The sequence below is a fragment of the Patagioenas fasciata genome, chromosome 1, assembly GCF_037038585.1.
Source record: "Patagioenas fasciata isolate bPatFas1 chromosome 1, bPatFas1.hap1, whole genome shotgun sequence".
Classification (NCBI taxonomy): domain Eukaryota; kingdom Metazoa; phylum Chordata; class Aves; order Columbiformes; family Columbidae; genus Patagioenas; species Patagioenas fasciata.
In genome coordinates, this window is record NC_092520.1 from 160,194,686 (window position 1) to 160,213,637 (window position 18,952).

Consider the following 18,952-nt stretch of genomic DNA (forward strand, 5'->3'; position numbering starts at 1 on the left):
TTGTGGTGGTTCTGGAGATTTTCTGCAGCTGTTCTGTTTGTTTCACGGGGATGTGGGAGGGATTCTGAGACTGGAAAGGACGTTTCCCAGGAGTGATTCTTGTGGACAGCAAGAATCATGAAGACTTTCTGTTGTGCAGAGGATACAGTTTCAGTGTTGTCCCAGCAAGTAGGCTGGGAACAACTTTGCCAGCTGGAGGTGAAACAAACTACTCCAGAGGATATTTGGAAGATTGGGAGTGGTCACATTGTACTTCAAGTGAGTGTAAATGAATACAGATACTCAAATGAAATTTGGTGAAAATGCTGTTCATGAGGATGTTTTCAATGCCCTCTCTAGGAAGGAGTGGGCATTTCCTTGTTGTTGACTGAACTGCTGTGGTAAAGAAGCTTTCAGGATAACCTGAAGAGTAGATGGGAGATGATGAAAATCTGTCAGTTGTCTCTCATGTAATACTGATCACATACCTCATTTCAGCTGCCAGTTATGAAGAGGGCCCCAGTTAATGACTTGGCATATCACTTAATTTTTTTTCAATAAAATTAACCTTGTCTGTGTGTTACCTGAGAGAAATGAGTTTTGAAATAGCTACCTGTATTGCCGTGAGGAAATACTCATTTTTTGTGGTAGCTTAAATAACAATTTCCTAGAGAAGTACACCCCCTGCCTTCGACTAGAGTTTGTCAGGGGTGGTTATTTGCTGATGAGGGAGTGGATTCCTTCATGTACATCCAAAAGGACAAGAGACAGAATTACCAATTTTTGCATCCTCTTTGCTACCATGTCTGTTACCTCATCTAGGTATTGTAGGGTGCCAACTGGCATTTTCATGAGCAAGGGATAGAAGGCTACTGTCCAGTCTTGTGAGAGCCACTGAACATAGAATGCTTGGTTTGCTGCTCTCTTCTCATCCTGGCTGTGTCTTGTTACGTACTAGAGATAGTAAGGCATGCAGATCTCTAATTGTTCAATATGCCAAGCAGGATTAGTTCAGATAACTGCAGATCATTGCAACTGCTGGCAACAGAGTTCATTCTGTCCACTCTTCACAATACCGAGGTGAAGTAGCACACTGGAAATTACAACTATGCAGCATCTCTTTGAGATTTAATTTGTTGTCTTTTGCAACAAATCCTGTAGAGAGAACAGTGCCAGACCTTGGCAACTTGCCTGACAAAGTGCATAATCTCCAAGATGTTTCATATTCAGTGTAGCTCTTCACACCTGTTTGTGGAAAGTATGTAGTCGTAATTTTGGAAGGTTTTCATTTTGCACGTGCTTCTGCCAATCTCTGCTCTCCTTACCCAGTGAGCCATAGCATTTATGTAACCATTTTTCTACCCATCAGTTCTTATGCCAGCTATCAGATGACCCTTTTAGTGGCTCAGTTTGTCTGGCCATGTGAAATGGAGCTGTCTCTTTTGCTCTCAGAGTGCTGCACAGATATGTCACCACCACCTTTTTCCCTGTTCACTCCTCATAGTCATGGATGAGGCAATTTTGCTCCAGGTGAGTGACAGCTGTTAAGCCTCTGAAAACTAAACTGATCACAAAGAAAGGAGGCATCTCATGATTAACCTTCCTATTGATGTTGAGGTCAGAGACATCATGCTAAGATGGCTGCAGTGGCCTTGGTGCTACATTCTTGGAGTTCTGCTGAATAATAGATTTCATCAGCACGGTGGAAATCATTGATGTTACAGACTTCTGCTCTGTCATAGATCCAAGGCTTGTCTCTGTTTCTCCTAGATAAGTTTTCTCTTTTGCAGTAGTTGTAATGATGTATGAACATAATGTCCTCAGTGTTTTGGGATCAGCCCAAACCCAGTAGTGGGTAAAAAGTCAAGGACCAGCTCTGAACTGAGCCCATCCCCACCAGAGGGCTGCTTATCAGAGCTTGCAGGAAGGTGTTGGCAATTGCTGCTGAAGGAGTACTAAGTGTGGAAGCACAGGGTCACCTATCATGTTTCTTGAAATCCAGGAGAAGTGGCTTTAACCTCAAGTAGGGAGGTTTACCTAGCATCCATTTCAAACAGATGAGCAAGGCTTTAGACAAAGGCAAATTTGCTGTTCCCTGGCATGACTGTTCTGGCTCTCAGAGACCAGGTAGGAAACATCTCCATGTGACTCAGCAAGTGCTGCTGAACTGACTGACACAGCTTTGCAGTCTGCCTCCCAGCCCTTTCCATCCCCACCTCATATATATTGACCGACTTGTTAAGTTCCAGGGAAATATTCCTCTAATGGACCTCCTTGCCTCTGTTAAAGTGACTCTCATTCAGCCTCCTCTTAGTATCTCCACAGGATTGCCATGAGATGGGCGAAAGAAAGTTCAACAGGGCAGTTGCCTTCCAAAGAGCAAGTCTCAACTTACTATATTATGCCATCTCCTGCTAGATAATCTCAACTTTAACTGTAAGCCCCTTGACACTCCGATTCTCCTTCATGAAGTATTTTGCAGAAGACAGCTGCTTCTGAGCTGAGGTTTGCTGGATGCCCACTGGGGAACAGAACATTAGAAAAATACTATTTATTTACCTTTCTGAGACTCAGCTGCTGAGCTTGACCTATGTTACTTCCAGACTCCACTCTTTTATCTTTTACAAACAGGAGGAAGGGAAGCACTGTGGTGTAAAATAAATATATAGGTCTTGCTTTACAGCTTTAGCCAGCCATGGTGAGGACCAGGGATACAAGACCTGCAATCCTGGCACGATTTTGACAGAGTGAGGCAAAATCACTCCCCTTATCCCAAGAGCTGAGCAAACATCTTAACAGAAAACTGCTGCTTATATTGTGTATCATCATAGACATTAGCAGGTCGATAATATAGGAATGTTAATGGATAGAAGGGTAGTCTGAGGAAAGACTATTTGAGAAAAAAAATGTGATCATATTTACTGATGTGCTCCATTTATTCTGTTGTTCACTATAACAATAGTTTTGTTTCAATGTAGAGCGATGGCAACATGGCAAGTGAGCTTATAAGAACTTTTTCTTCTGGTTTGCCTTCTCCTTGTATGAAAAGTTCTTGCAAAAAATTTGCAGAATTTAGTTAAAGACAGTATATTTTCATGAAATATTGTGATTGTGGAGAAATTCCTCATGGAACATTGTCAGAAAAATTTCACTTGCTGTTGTTGGCATGAAATTGTGCTACTCTTGGGGAATTACTTTTACATGAAGATAGAGTCAGTTCTCCCAGTAGGGATTCTACCAGCATAAACCAATTTCTTAGTATGCTAGGGGGTGTGTAAAATGAAGACTTAAAATAACAACTGTGAGTCTGAACACTTGAACCTGTAGTAGAACTGTGTTTAGCCCACACTCTTGTCAGCATTGGAGCAGCATCTTGCAGAAGGCTGTCCTTCACCCAGGCCTGCTTCGGGAAATGCTTATGTTGCCATGTGGAGCAGCAGGCTTTCGTCATTCCTGCTGCTTTTGATGGAGCTGAAGTTACTCAAGAGCTGGGAGAGCTCAGAACTTCAAGCAACATGCAGTTATCACCAGCTGGAGGAGTCTCACACTTCCAGAGCAGAGAAAATGAGAATCAGACCCTAGCTGACTTTCTTACCTCAAAACATATGTCATAAAATTTAACCATTTCCTCCTAAATGTCTCCTATATGTATGTGGCAAAACTGGAAGGTTCAGAGTAGTAGTATTTTCTGAGGAATCCCAAATGTGACCATGGAAAAACACTTTCTGATGGAGGAAAGTTTTAAAAATTCCCTTTAATCTCCAATACAACTGCTTATATATTTTAGATGGAATTTTAAGAGGTAAACTAAAACCATCAAAGGTAGATTTCTTCCCAAATGAAATCTTTGTTGTTGTTTAGAAAAGTCATGAATGGCTAATATAGGGTTTAACACTGAATTACTACCTTTTCCTGACTATAATGCTTTCAACAGGAAACTAATAAATGTGTTTGTGCTAAGTGGAGAAATTATCCAGGTGTATAGGAATTTTCAGTGCTGTAATACCAAAATAAAGAATTTCTTTTATAGAAAGGTATGAAAATAATCAGACTCAAAAAATGAAATTCCAGTAAATTATATAGAACTATGTGAATCACATGCATCAGGCAGTCCTTCAAAATAATCACATGCTTGTATGTGCTGGAAAGGCATGAAGGATTCCTGTCCTGTATTTCAGGAGGACGTCAGCACGAGTGGTCTTACAAAAAATTATAGCGAGGGGTTATGGTTGGATTTAAACTGACCCAAACAGCAATAATGCCATTGAGCTTTGAAAATATACTGTTCTCCATTAAACCAATACATTTTGGAGGTGTTGCACAGCTGTTACTTGTGAAATAGGTTATTTTGACCTTGTCATATTTGACTGGCAAGTATCATTTGGTACTCTATTAAAGCATAAGTATTTTTCTTCAGAGATCAAAATTTCAGAAAAATACTCAAACAAGAAAAAATGTATATACTTTTTTTGTTGCATCTGATTTTGAAAATGCCCATTTATTGTATTTTCCCAGATATTGATTAAGGTGTGCTCATAACCTGTTTGATATGTTTTTTAGGTGTCATAGAGCTGTAGGGACTAACAAGTTACAAGTAATTACTTTCAAAGATGGTAGCATTTAAAGGTTAGTTTGCAACAGACAAGCATGGGCGGAAAGCAGAACTGGGTTAAGGTGGTAGGAACTGTGCCAAGCATGAGCAGCCTGCTCCTGGCCTCACACAGCAGCACGCCTCTGAAGACCCGGCAAATTTCTAAAAGCTATCGTTTCCATTGTCGGTCTTTCCTAGATAGACAAGTGGATATTTTTGCTGTTGCTCTTAAGAAACCCTTTAGGTTCATAAGGAACTCGTCTGAGAATTAGGGGTGACAGGCTGATTTCACAGCACCATGCTGGGTAAATAGAATGGGGCAGATCCAGATTCAAATTCCTTCTCTCCCTGTTTTACAGCAGGTATTTGGTCCAAATCTGTTCTTTATCACTATGCTGTAAATTGTTATGTTCTTCTACACTATTTCTACAGTAATCTTTTTTTTTTTGTAAAAGATTCAGTGATTTACACAGGGAGGGAAGAAGGAAGGAAGGAAGGAAGGAAGGAAGGAAGGAAGGAAGGAAGGAAGGAAGGAAGGAAGGAAGGAAGGAAGGAAGGAAGGGAGGGAGGGAGGGAGGGAGGGAGGGAGGGAGGGAGGGAGGGAGGGAGGGAAGGAGGGAGGGAGGACACCCGGTGTGAAAACCTTGTTCCAAATGCAGCTTAGGTGCTTTGAGGGTATGAATGCCTGGGAAAACCGCAGAGTTGTTAGGACTTAGTTGTGGTTTTCTCACTTAGTCCTATTCTGCAGGAGATGTTGACTCCTAAAGGGTGAGTCTGCTTGGTGCTTTATTGCAGACAACTAAATGGATGTGAAGAATATTTTAACTAAAACCAGGGGTCTGTATTTTATATTCCCCATTTGTTTATATAGAATAAAATTGAACTGGTGCAAGTCAGTTAGACAAACCCTAATAGAGCAATAACAAGTGAATTGAGTAGGCAACAACTGAGTTATCCTGGACTTAATGTTTCTAAGAAGTGTATTTTTAAGATATTTTCATGATGTCAGAATGACCTAGGTGAGAAGAGGACTTTCTTTTTATTTTTTAATCCTGCAGCTTTTTATCTGAATTCATGTGCATAACACAATTCCATTAAGTTAAACATTTAATAAGATCCTTTTAGGATTTTGTGTTTTTGCACATTAAAGTGGTGGTGTATTTGCTGAAGGTATTTAGTCAAGGGAGAAGCATGCCTTCTATCTGCAGTCCTAGTGATCTGTTACTTGCTCAGAAATTACTTTTTTATAAGAAAAACTGAAACAAATCAATTTCTTTAGTAAGTCTACATTCTAGATAGTATATGAGAATTGTTAAGTCCATATTGTTAAATTTTTTTCCATTCATGACTTTCAGGGGATTCAAGCACAGTAAACAATTCCCTGGTGGCATTGCATTTAAAAGAAATTTTGTGTATTTCTTTTTTATTTTTAAAAATGCATGAGAAGACTGTTTATTTTTTCAACAGTGTACAAATTAATTTTATTAGAGTAGAAAAAAAAAAGCTGGATTTTTAGTGAGTTCTGGTTCATGATCAGTTCTGTCAGAATAATTTAATAGACTGAAGGCTTCTTCAAGAGACATTGCAGCCTGAGGCTTCATTCCCTGATGATTCTTTAAGTGTGTGTCGTGAGCTCAGGATATTTTTATTGTTTAAATCCCTAGTCCTGCAAATAGTCATGGACTGCCTGACTTCTAGCTGGTACAAATACTAGAATAAATTTAGACTTTCAGCTTCAAAGCAATTACTTAAAAAGAAGGGAAAGAAGAACAGGTTAGTTGATATAAGGTTAATTGGTCTAGTTCTAAAGGGGAACCTCTCAGTTGTTAGTAGCTCAAAGCTGTACAACTGGAAATACTTTAATTTAAAATCCAATATAAAAGCTTCATCAACTACATGCAGAAACGCTTAAGAATTCTTTGTTTTAATCACAGGTTTAGACTTCTCTCTATAGCACATCTGTTGAATTATTTGAGTTATGGTTGTAGAAAGCTGTTCTAGCATGGCCAAAATCAGAGTACCAGACTTAAAATGGGCACCTCTGGTACAAATACTATTTACTGGAAAAAAAGGACGCCTTTGGAGTTTTATGTAGGTAAAAGGTCCCCATAGGAATGTCAGCTGGTATCTCTCCATATTAGAACAGATAAAGAAAATTATTAATCAAATACAATGTTCTTTTTATTCTTTGAATTAATTCTACTTAAAAAAGGGAAGAATTAAACAGATATAATTAGAACTTTTTAAGTTAAAAACAAGTCCCCTTCCCATATTTTTCTTTGTTTCCAGAACACCACAGAATTCCTGATTTGGAAGAGGCAAGTTGGTTGCTGGGGAACATCAACCAGACTGGCTACTTTAGAGTTAATTATGATATTAGGAATTGGAGGCTGCTAATTAATCAGCTGACAAGGAACCATGAGGTAAGTCCCTTTTCTCATCCCTAAAATTTGCTTTGGTAGGTGAACCTTCAGTGTTCCGTTGCCCTAAATGGTTCAATATTTCTGCTTGCCCCTCACAGGTTATCTCTGTCAGTAATCGAGCAGGCTTGATCGATGATTCATTCAATCTAGCCAGGTATGTTTTCCTGGAGATAATCTATCCTCATACACATTCCTGCAATAATTCATCTAATCAGTAACTCAGCATTTGAGTGTGTTTCGAAGTTAAGTATGTTTTAAGCACACTTCAGTTCTTTTCCCCTCAATTTTTTTCTTTGTATGGCACATAAACATGGTCTGTAGTACATTCACTGCTTTTGATCAATAATTGCTGTAGGGTATTTCCGAGTCTGGAGAGGTATGATCAATTTTGCAGCAAGTTCAATTTAACACTTTGGAGATAAATAATCTCTTTCCTCTTTCTCTAAAGAATGAGTTTTTTCTTCTGTTTTTCCCTAATGCCTCACCACCTTCTTTTTTTTTTTTAAAAAAAAAAAAAAAAGACCCTTGTGCTGTATTTGATTTATTATGGAAGGCACGTTCAAACTTCAGGATTTTTTTTTTTTTCCCACTGACTTGTACCGTTATGTAATTTTTCCAGTATCTTTCTTTTCTTGTAATCTTCTAGAACAGACTCTTTTTCTGCATGATGCTTTTCATGCACAATGGAAAGTAAGAGTTTGGTCAAGCATTTCTGGAATATATATGGCATTTTAAGGTTTACTATTATCAAAGTTAATAATTAACACATATAATGCTGGTTAGGTAATGCCTTCTTTAGGAATTGAGGTGATGGCGTTGTCCCCATTTTGAAATCAGAACATCCAACATGTTCATAGTGAAAGTGTAAAATGAGAGAAAAGTAGTGGAGTATTTCAAACTTTTTGATTCTTGAGGTACCTAGGAACATTGCATCAGTAAAACACTGATGCCAAAGGCAGTGTGAAAAGAATTCCTTATATTACTGGCTTTTCTGTTTGCTAGTATATTTATAGCTATATTTGAGCAGGGGCTTGCAAGAATCGGCAGTACTGAGGTACATTTCACTACAAACGGTCACCAGAGATGTTTGAGATTCCGGCACAGTGTCGCACAGAAATTATGGCTCAGTGATGTTCCAGCATCACTGCAGTAAAACACAGTTGTGTACCCTACCACTCTGTTCCTGCTGCCAGTGCCAGACTGAATATATGACAGAAACTAGTGATTAGCCCTTACTTAACAGTCCAGAGATGTAGTGGGGAAGGAGGCATCATGGGGAGAGAGGGAGTATTCATTTGCTTTTTGCACTGCCCTTCATTCTTGCCTTGTGGCATCTTCCCATTGGCAACAGTAAAGGACTAGAAATAGGTCATCACTTCGGACTTCAGTGAACTGTGATTTGTGTGCTCTCAGGCTAGTAGAATATTGCAGAGTATTCTGAAATATCTAGACTGTTAGAAGACCTACTAAATGTTCACTAATGTAGCAGTCTGTTCCAATTTTATTTGGTTTAGCACCTCAGAGAAACAGTGTGCAGTTACACAGAATCAGTGTGGTGCTTTCTTCTTTTTCCATGCACTGAACACAGTCAGATGTGGCTAGATTTCCCAGAAAATCTAGACACTGAAAAAAGCTACTTCTTAAGCAGATTCTTGTTGGTGGGTGTTTTTCTTCTGAGTCAGTACTCAACCAGTGCTCTGGGACATCTTGTTCAGGAAACATAAAGGCAAGGTCTTGATGAAAGTCCCAATCTGCATCATCTGGCCAAGTTTTGTCTACCTAAAACCCACCCAGACATTAGATGACTAACGCATTCTTCTCTTGCTTTCCAAAACAGTTTTATGGTGATAGTGGATCCTGCTGGTTTTTTTCAGAGGTAACTGTACCAGAGCACTGTGAAGTCTTTCACAAGATTTCACATTGTAAAAACTTCAAAGTAGTTGACCAGAATATTTACAGTGTGTACATATGTGCATACAAAGATATTACTTATGAGGAAATATTCTAAGAGGGATATGTAACTATATTGCTGTTTCTTTTAAATCTCTGCACAGACTCCTGTCGGTAGTATTACTTTGAGTATGTCTTACAAGCCAGTCTGGATGGAAGAAAGATCTGCTTATTTGCAAATAGTAGCTACTCTTCAAATACGTACATTTAGTCATATAGTGTCTTTCCTATTAAAAAAATGAAAAAAAACCAATGATAGTGATGCTGAAGTTAGTTGAATTGTCTAGCTGACTATATGATACTTTTTGAAGAAAAGTTTGGTATTTTTTGTTTTTATTTATCCTCTCCCAGACAAAGACAGACCAGGAATAGGCCTAATCCTTTCCCTGTTCCTGTATCGTAAGCATGACAAGAGGGGCGTTCGGAGACTGTGTGGTGGGGACCTTGATGACAGAGTATCTGAACTTCTGGGGATAGAAAAGCAGATGGAAAAGCTCTTGCTGGGACAAGTGATGGAGAATCGCACGCTGGTGCTGCAACACAGCTCAGCTGTCCCTGCTGTGTCAAGTGCTCCAACGTGGCACAGCAGTGTTCATAAAACAAACTACAAGGGCTATCAAAGCCACACGGACTCTTTCAGTTTCCCCAAAAAAGTCAGCATTCAGAAGGCCACCATCAGCCTAAAAAGCAGCTGAGCTTTCCCCGCCTTGGCTGTGAGGCACAGCACAGAAAGTCGCTTTGCTTTGTTTTGGAGCAGTACCGTGGTTTGGGTATTGCCTGCCACGTGGATGCAGCGTTTATTCAGTCTCGTCTCCAATGCACAGACTGTGTTTCACCCTACACATATAATGTTATGTGATAGGGAGATTAAATGCATATGATTGTCTCTGGCTGTGACACGAGGAAAGGTGAGTAACCTTATTGACCATGCACAGAGATTGCAATTGCTAATTTAGACCTGACTTCTGAGAAGGCTGGCTGTTTTTAAGGGTAATTCAGTTCTCAGTTGTGGTTCCCAGTTGCTCTGATAGGTTATGTTCTTGTCTACAACTATAAACATACACATTTTGAGAGAACTATGAAATACATAACTTTTATTTTAATCACTAGCTATTATTTTCAGTGATAAAATAATACAAAAATGAAAACGTAACTTCTTAAATTCATGCTGGTCCTTTTTAAAAGAATTTCCAACACAGTTCTTTTTACTGTACTGAAGAGACTATATTTCTTCAAAATACCCTGTCCTTTTTAGAAACTTCTAAAGTATTCCCTAGTGTGTATTTGAACTTGATACAGATAATGTCCATTCCACACCAGAAGGGTTTGACTCAATTTTTCTGCTGTCCTAATGTGGTATGTCCAAATATGATTATCCTATGTAGTTATTCTGCTAATTGATTTTGCTGTGGAACAAGTTCAGGAATATCTTTAGTAAAATTTAATAATATTTAGGTCTGGAAAAGATAAAAAATTTGCTCACGTAAATTATTTTGAAGTACCACATTTTGTTTGTTCATTTATTTTTAAAGGTGTGTTTGATTTCATTCCTCAAAAATGTTTATTATCCTTTTACTGTCCAGTATAATGTTTTCTCAAAAATAAACATAAATGAAGTGCTGCCTCCAAGGAATATTTTAAGCTCCATAACTTTACTTTCATAAAGTTTTGCCCATTTTATATGGAAATATATTCCTTTTTTTTTCCATTTTGGTGTATTTTGGTTCCATAAAATTAATTAAGCAGAGTTGAATTGAATAATAACAATAAAAGAAAGCCACAGATTGCCCGCTGTGTTTGAATTCTTGCAAGCTTGTTTGTTTTTCAGATTTTTAAGCATAATTTTGTTCTCAGCTGTAGTACATACACATACCCTGAGGATCTAGGGAACTCTAGCCTTGGCAGTAACATAGCTTATGGAAATACATGCCCCAAATTCTTGAGCAAGAATAGCACCTTGACACTCTCTCCTCCCTTGTTCTTGAAGATCCTTTATCTTTTGGGGATGTTCTTTATTAAATTTCAGGAGATCTTGAAAATAAGTTGATCGAGGTGAATGTGATGTGTTGACTGAAAAAGCCAAGAGAAGACTGTGGTTCTCTTCTAAACTTAAACTGGGCAGAGGGCAGTTCAGATAGCTGCATTAAGTAGTGTCAATGGAAACAGCAAGGATCCTACTGTTTCTTGAGAGTGTGAGTAATGTTGTCGTCTTCTCCTGTGTGTCTCCTTCCTTTGGATAAGGGTTTGGTTAGTGAGCATGTGAGGTAGGATGCCTCCCACTTCAGGCATCCTGAAGGTAGACTTGTATGTCTGAGCTTGTCACTTTGCAGTGCACTGACAGTTAATAGACAGAAGCACGCACCTGACCTGTCAGGGCCGCTTAATCACATAGGATAAGATACATTACCCTCCTAATGTCAGGATTGTTGTGTTACCCCTAGCTCTTCCTTGCTGAGCTCTAAATCTTCATATTCACTTACCCTCATCAAGCTGCTTGACTTAATCCAATATTATGTCAAAGAAACAGGTCTGGTTTGTATTCAGTGTTAATTGGCATTGGATTGGATGCGACTAAAGATACCTGTTTTACTCTCATCTAAAACAGTTACTGTTCTTTCCAGTCCTGGAAGAAACTATCAGTTTTGTCTCTTGAAACCTAATGTGTGTCTCATACTCCATTGATACTGCCTGCACCATAGTCAACTCACCATGTTAAGGTGGCAGGTGCTTGGTTTGCATGCCAGTTGCTCAGGAAGAGGAAGCCTTTTTTTTTTTTTTCATGCTGACAATCTGTCTTACTATCGATCAGTATCTTATCTTGTGTTCTGTCGTTGGAGAGAGAGCAGTAGAGTTCCTTGGATACTCATTTTCCTGACAGTTCCCTTTTGGGTGGGTCATAGACCTTGTGACAGCACAGTGCATGTCAAGAATACACTCATTGGTTACACATTAACAAAGGCCTATGATAAAACTCAAGAGTGGTTTTTGTGTATTTCTTAGCTTCTTAACTGGATTAATGAGAAAGCATGAAGCGGTGTTGTTAAATAGTTGTTGTTCTGCTTCAGGGATGGATGGCCATGGTGGAGTGCTGTCCATTTCATTTCACAGATTAGGGGGCGAATGAGCTGCAGTCTCTCCAGATGAAGTTTTTTTTAGACCACAAAAGCCCTTGTAACTTCAGAAATACGGGGAGCTGTGTCAGAAATGAGCAATGAAAACCAAACCAAACCAACCAACCAATGAACCAAACGAAACACAAAAACACCCAAACCAGACCTTCAAACTTACCTGTGAACTGACTTCCCTGCAGCTGATGGCTTTCATGAGAGTTCCTCTCTCCAAGAACTTCATTCACAAGGCCAAAACCAGGACCCTGATGCAGACATACCCTGTTTCCCAAAAAATAAGACAGGGTCTTATATTAATTTTTACTTCAATACTTATTACTTTTTTACATGCATAGCTGCCTGGACACTACTTAAATTAACTTTTTTATGAACTATAACTAGGGGTTATTTTTGGAGTAGTGCTTATATTCCAAGTATCCTCAAAAATCCTGAAAAATGATGTTAGGGCTTATTTTCAAGGTAGGTCTTATTTTTGGGGAAACGGGGTATGATGAGTTATGATGATAATTTTCATGCTGTTAATCAGTTCATCTTGGCTTGTTTCTTTCCAAGCTGTGAGTTCTGCTGACTCTAGAAAACTAAAGAGTGAGAGTAAGGAAACAGGCGATAGCCACCTGCCTTTTGATATATAAATCCAGATTCTCTCTCTTGACACAAATTCATCTTTAACAGCTGGTGCCTTTGACTCCAAGGTTGATTCCAGAAGTAAGATACTGAAGTAAGCTAATGCTCACTCCAGGTGCTATTCTCACCAACTTGCAAAGAGAAATTAATTTAACAAATAATCTCAGTTAAATCAAATACAGTGTTTGCGATCTAGAAAACCATGTCTTTAGGACTCCTTGTTTTATTTTTTCTAAAAAACAAAAACATAAACATAAAACAAAAACAAATCAAAGCCAACCCTCTTCTTATACCATGAGTTAATTCCTGGATACGAAGTGTTGCCACTCAGGAAAAAACAACTTATCCATTCAGCTACCTGAGGCAGCACCACCCCCCATAATGATTAGCTGTCATATTTCTGGAAATCGAGAGTTATCTTGTAACTAAGCCTCTAGTTTTTACACTTCCATATATAATCCAGAATTATTGCTGCTAAACTAGAAGAATGTTTTCTTGAAGGTTCTGGTGGAAATATGTGCATAACAAAACTGAACTATGGAGTTGAAGTGATTTTCATTGTTGCTTTCCTTCTCCAGTGATTAGATTTCATTTATTGTAGTATTTGAAGTTTTCCAGCATATCTGGGCTAATTGGTTCCATGTTACACTTATTTGTGTTACTTAAAGTCCTGTTCAGTGTAATGTCAGGAAAAGTCAAGGCATTTGAGGGCCCATTTAAAATTCTGGGGCTGGATAACAAGTAGCTGACAAAGGTAGAAGTTCTCATCTAGCCCAATTAATATACTTCAAAGAGTTTCAAAATTTCAACAGCCACATCCAAGGTTGTTGACCTTTTTTGCTTGGGTATTCAAAAACAATCATATAAGGTCCATTTAAATGAATGAACTGCTATTTAACTCTAGCCTTCATTACTACTCCTGATTGCATTTGCTGAAAGTTCAACACAGTGGCAAACAACAGATATGTTAAGCAGCTCCCTTAATTACTGCCTCTGAGTACCAGCTAAGGGAGCAAGTATTAGATCGATAGTTTGTATCACGCTTGATTAATAGTGGTATAGATTTACTATTTTAATAAATGAGGCCTCATCTAAATTATTTCGGCAGATGCCATAGTAACTCTTTTTCACTGTCAGGCAAATTTTGGTGATGGTTGATCAGCAATTGATTTAGATATGGCTTCTTATAAAAGTGGTTTGATTTCCTTCGACATAAATACTCTCTCAGTGGGCCAGAGCAGCTGCAATCTTTTTTTTATTGAAAATAGAAAGCTACAAATATTTTAAGGTAATCGTCTTTGTTTCCATATGCTGCATGTCAGTTCATATGTTCTGTGACATATTACAGCCTTGATATGTGCTTTACATGGAAATACACATTTCAGCTAATGTTTGCATATGTTCATACAAGAAGAATCAAAATGATTCTTGAGAGTAAGTGCATTGAAAGTAAATTCTGATTTTGTACTGTGTGTCATATGTGTATCTGATCCTGTTCTGTAGCTAAGAGCAGTAAAGCAAATTGTACAGGACATTCCAGAGAATTGCTGATGCTGCGAGAGCATCCTGGACAATAGAAAAACCTTCTAAGAGCTGGGGAAGAAGTTGGAGAAGACTCTTCAGCACATACAAAAGAGAAACTATCATTCTCTGCAAAGTCTTTAGTGAAGGGGGTAGATCTTGGTGTAGTATACACCTATCCTGTAGAAGTGGATGATATTCTTAATCCACATCCCCACAAGATTTGCCTATGCTTCAATTATTTCTGGTACTTCTGAGTTATTATAGCAGTAATTGTTTTATGCTGTAAACTACATAATTCTTAGCTGAACCCAGAATAACCTGTCATCAAAACATGCCTCTGGTTTCAAGGGAGTGAAAGAATTATTTTTATCCAGTGATTGTTAGCCCATTGTCTTTTCACCCCATGATCTTGGTCTGTGTCAGTTCAAGCTGGTCTCTGAAGTCAGGTTGGTATGGATGTATCCATGTTGCAGTACAGATGGGATGTATCCATGTTGCAGTACAGATGTCAGGGACTCCTGTGTAATGACAGGGGAGGGGAATAGTCTGAAATTTGTTTTGGATACGTTAATTCAACCAGGTCTGAATTACACTTGTAACTCAAAAGTTTGAGTTTAAACAAGAGGAGGAGAATGGCATGAGTGGAGCTTGCTGAACACTTCTTAGCAACTTCGAGTATTGGAAAGGAGGATGAGAGATGCAAATACGGCTTTGGGAATCTGTGTGTTGGTGGGACAGAGGGAAGTCTTCATCCAGCCTCACAGCCTATGCCATTCTGTGGGGGCTCTATCCTCTCCTACCTAGCATATACCTGTTCCCTGTGCATTCCTCTCATCTACAGACCCCTTTTTCTTCCTTGCAGCTGCCTGTTATCCACGTCTGTCACCTATTCTCTGACAATAAACTTTTTTCATCCTTACCCTTGTCCCAGAAACCCATTACTTTTGCTTCTGAGGGTCTGGGAGGACTAGTATGGGGGGCAAAAGAACCTGCTACTGTCTTGGTCAAGGTAGCAGCAATGAGCCACCCTGAGAGGCTGGAGGTGCTGCGCTGAACACCCTGTCCTTTCCTAACATCAACAAAAGATATATGAATATAGGGCAAGAACCAGCTTTCCTAGCTAGAAAGGACAATGCTGAAGGCATCTGCTAAATGAGATAGTCTGCCACCTTAGACTACTGACTGCTTTGCCTGCTGTTTTGACCTGACTGCACCATTGCTGCTCATAAATGATCCTACTTCTTGGTCTCATCTGATTGCTGTTGACCAGGATTGTTGTCTAGAGGAGGTCTGCTCTTTGTCAGTGTATGCTCTATCTGCTTGGCAGAACATACTGCCAGGGTGAATTTGTATTCAAGGTGCAGATTTTACATTCAAGTTTTTTCGTCTTCATTTGATGATTTTATAAAGAAGTTTTTTAAACTCTAGGCTAAGGTCCCCTTGCTTGATAAAATTTAGGAGAAGCCTTGGGAATCAGTGTTGTGTTAGTTTAGGTCTTTGCTTTTTGGCTACAAGTGTGTTTTGCTCTACCCAGAAATCAAGCAATAGGTGCAGGAAGGACCTTGTTATGACTAAGGCACAGGGACTAGAGAAACCTGGGATGCTGTTTTTGCTACAGACTTCCTGATGATTTTGGTGAAATCATTTAAACTGTGTCTGTCTTCACTCAGTAAAATGGAAATAAGAAAACAGGTGAGGGTTTATGGGAATTTCAGAGAGTCTTTTATTATAAATATGTTTATAGGGAATTGCTTTTACAAAAATAATATCCAATTCTGTAGATATTCTGGCAAACAAAATTCATATTGTATGTGTACTTTCAAGATCAGGCTTCTGTGCTTTCCATATGAATTTTCTAGCTTTTAAACACATATTTCACTTGGCTGACTGATATGCAAATTATAAACATTAGAACAGGAAAAAAGACACATATGAAAGAGTATTGTGCATAATAATAAATTAACTCAATTTTGAATTAGCTCAAACATGGTCTCATAGATACCATTGCCCATTGATAACTTCAGGAATAGAAGGCTGTTTCATTCCACCCTTGCCAACAAATTAATCAGAAAAAAAATAAACAGCACTTTTAATAATTGAGTCATCTGAAATTGACATCTATTAGACCCTGAAATACATTCAAATTTCTTCAGTTAATTTAAGTCTGTGAATGACATACTTCTCAAAAATCGGGGTTTCATGATGATGAAAAACATGACATACATAACTTACTGCATAGTTTTAATTTTCAGCAGTAAGATTATTCCTTTTCATCTTGTACTACTTTTAAAAAATGCCTTTTTTTTTTCTTCATATGGGTAAGAAGAGGAGAGACACTGACTTCCAGTTTGAAGAAATTACTATTGCATTTTTACAAACACAAGGAGTTTTAAGTTTGTTTTTTTTTTTTCTTTTCTGTTTTCAACAAAGGTGATTAATTCAAATCAATATTAGCCTTTGCTTATGTGGCAACTCTAAAACTGTACAAGATAATTTAAGCCATGTGATAACTCTGGTAATTACATTGAATTTGAACTATTCTTTGTAGGATCCTTCAAATGCTCTTGTGTGGAGTTGAATGTCACTTGAAGAGTCCTCAAATATTTTGCATGTAAGAAAACATAATAAGCAGGCTTCACTTTCAAACTGTCATACTCTGAATCCTTTGATGTTGGAGGAATTGAATGCTGATTAAATTTAGTATTTAAAATGAGCTTGTAAGCCAAATGTTGCTTTTGTATTTATCAAAGAGCAGATGTGTGTTCCTGTCCTGTTTATTTGGAAGTCCATAGCTGGTACAAATTGTAATGCCTCCATTAAGCCACTTTGAATGTCACAGGAAAACAGAGTCCTTATCTGGTCCTAAGTTAGCCCAACCCTGGGAACAGAAGATGAGGCAGATCATTCTTTGATACTGGAGATCACAGAATTGTCCATCAGTTTTTGATGAGGAAACACTCTTTTTCCAGTTTCCCTTGTTGAACATAGATGCCAGCCATCATGAGTTTTAATCTTTGACTTCCCAGTCTTGCATGAGTTGGATGTAAAACCTGTGACTACAAGAATTAGTTTCCCTGTTGCACGGGTCACCTTGCTCAAAGCTTTCTTTATGTGTCAGGGTTCAGCATACCTGTTTTTACTGAGCTGCCAAAGAACTGCTGTTAAAGCACTGTGGGAAAGAATATCCTGAATACATCAGCAGAATCACCAGTCCTTGGTAGGTCCAGAAGAAATGAATAGCGTTAGGAAAAGCCAAATACGGTTAAATAAGCATGTTCATTGGCACCAACTTTGCGAATTATTTTAATCCTCACACTTCACTTGAAAGGTAAAAGAATGAATCAATGAATAAGAATCCTAACTTGTTTTAAACTGTCCCATTCTGGGTTAATGAGTATAGTCTAATTATTCATATATTAGACATACACAGAAACAGAACTGAAGTTAATCTGAGTGGCACTTCTGTGTTCTGAAGTGCTGTGTTTTCCACCTTCAAAATTATCCAGACAAAAAGCAAGTCATGTTTTACATATTTCATAAGAAACAGATGATGCAGGGTGAGTTTTAAACCAGCAGCAAGTAAATCACCTCATTTCCATTGTTTCAACAATGCAGACCAGTTTGCTGCCAGCTTGGATTTTCTAATTTTGATTTAAACACATGACTTATAATGACTTTGTTGGGTGGTGGGACTAAGGAATTTATGGTGCACTTGTATATGGGACTCTCATCACTGTACAGCAGCCCTGTCATTTTTGTGACAGAGTCTGTTTGACTGGTGCTGGATTTATGATAGAAATAATTCAGAGCAGAGTAATAATTTTCCCTTGGCAATTACACTACCATTTGGTACTTTGTCCCTAAGGGGAAAATGAATGTGCTGGGATCTGTCCATAAGTTCAGTGGCTCAGTGTAAAGAACAAATCAAGGTCAGAATGCAGCTGAATACACACTGATGTTTCATAATATAATCTGGATCCCCTGCTTTTATCTGACTCACTAAAAACTCATATAATTTAAAGATTATTTTTGATTGCTATGAGATTTTTAGTGGGAGTTCTTTGTGAGGGATATTTCATTACCACCTTCAGTACTTTGTTTTTCTGTTCATTACCTCTTTTCTCTGTAGCAGTGGCCACCCCAGCAATTTCTTCAATGTAAGCAGGATAGTACCTTGCCAAGGGTTGGTGCTTATGATATCATATAATATCATAACCCACTTAATATATATATTAACTTTTGAAAGGTCTTTTTCCACCTCTGCCCTTGTCATGAAAATGGGATATCACCTTTTCACCACAGTTCATCAGCAACCTCTTTAGGCATGAAAAACCTGCTGGACCAGGACGTTTGTCTAGAGGTAATTTGTCTAATAACTAAAACAGATCTCTTTGCTAGTCTGTGTTCTTGTTCTCCTGTCCTGCACTTTAGTTGGGCAGGCAACTGTGACCTTAGGAACGCAGATGATAAGACAAACTTCATGTAGTGCCATGTTTCTAACACATGCTGAAGTTCTCATCTGTAACAGTGGCTACGGAATAATTGACATGGGGATAAACTGATGGATCAGGACAATTATCTAAACTGTAATAAAACAACCAAAGGTCTCAAATGTAATCTTTTTGGTTAAATTTTAATTTTGTAGTCATGTTTTTTTTAAATTAATCAGTATTGAGTAGGCTAACTTAGAGCTGGCTTGTAGAGCCTCTTTTTTAAGTCTGGGTCCCTTTCTG

At 38.4% G+C, this 18,952-nt stretch overlaps 1 protein-coding gene across 2 annotated transcripts in view; it reads left to right on the forward strand.

Annotated features, from left to right (window-relative positions):
* TRHDE (thyrotropin releasing hormone degrading enzyme) overlaps positions 1-18,952 on the forward strand; it is a 218,370-nt gene that overhangs the window by 162,349 nt on the left and 37,069 nt on the right. For both annotated transcript variants that reach the window (XM_065844053.2, XM_071799303.1), the window contains 2 exons: positions 6,860-6,993; positions 7,092-7,147. In XM_065844053.2, coding sequence (XP_065700125.1) covers positions 6,860-6,993; positions 7,092-7,147 — 190 coding nt within the window. The remainder of the gene's footprint in view (positions 1-6,859; positions 6,994-7,091; positions 7,148-18,952) is intronic.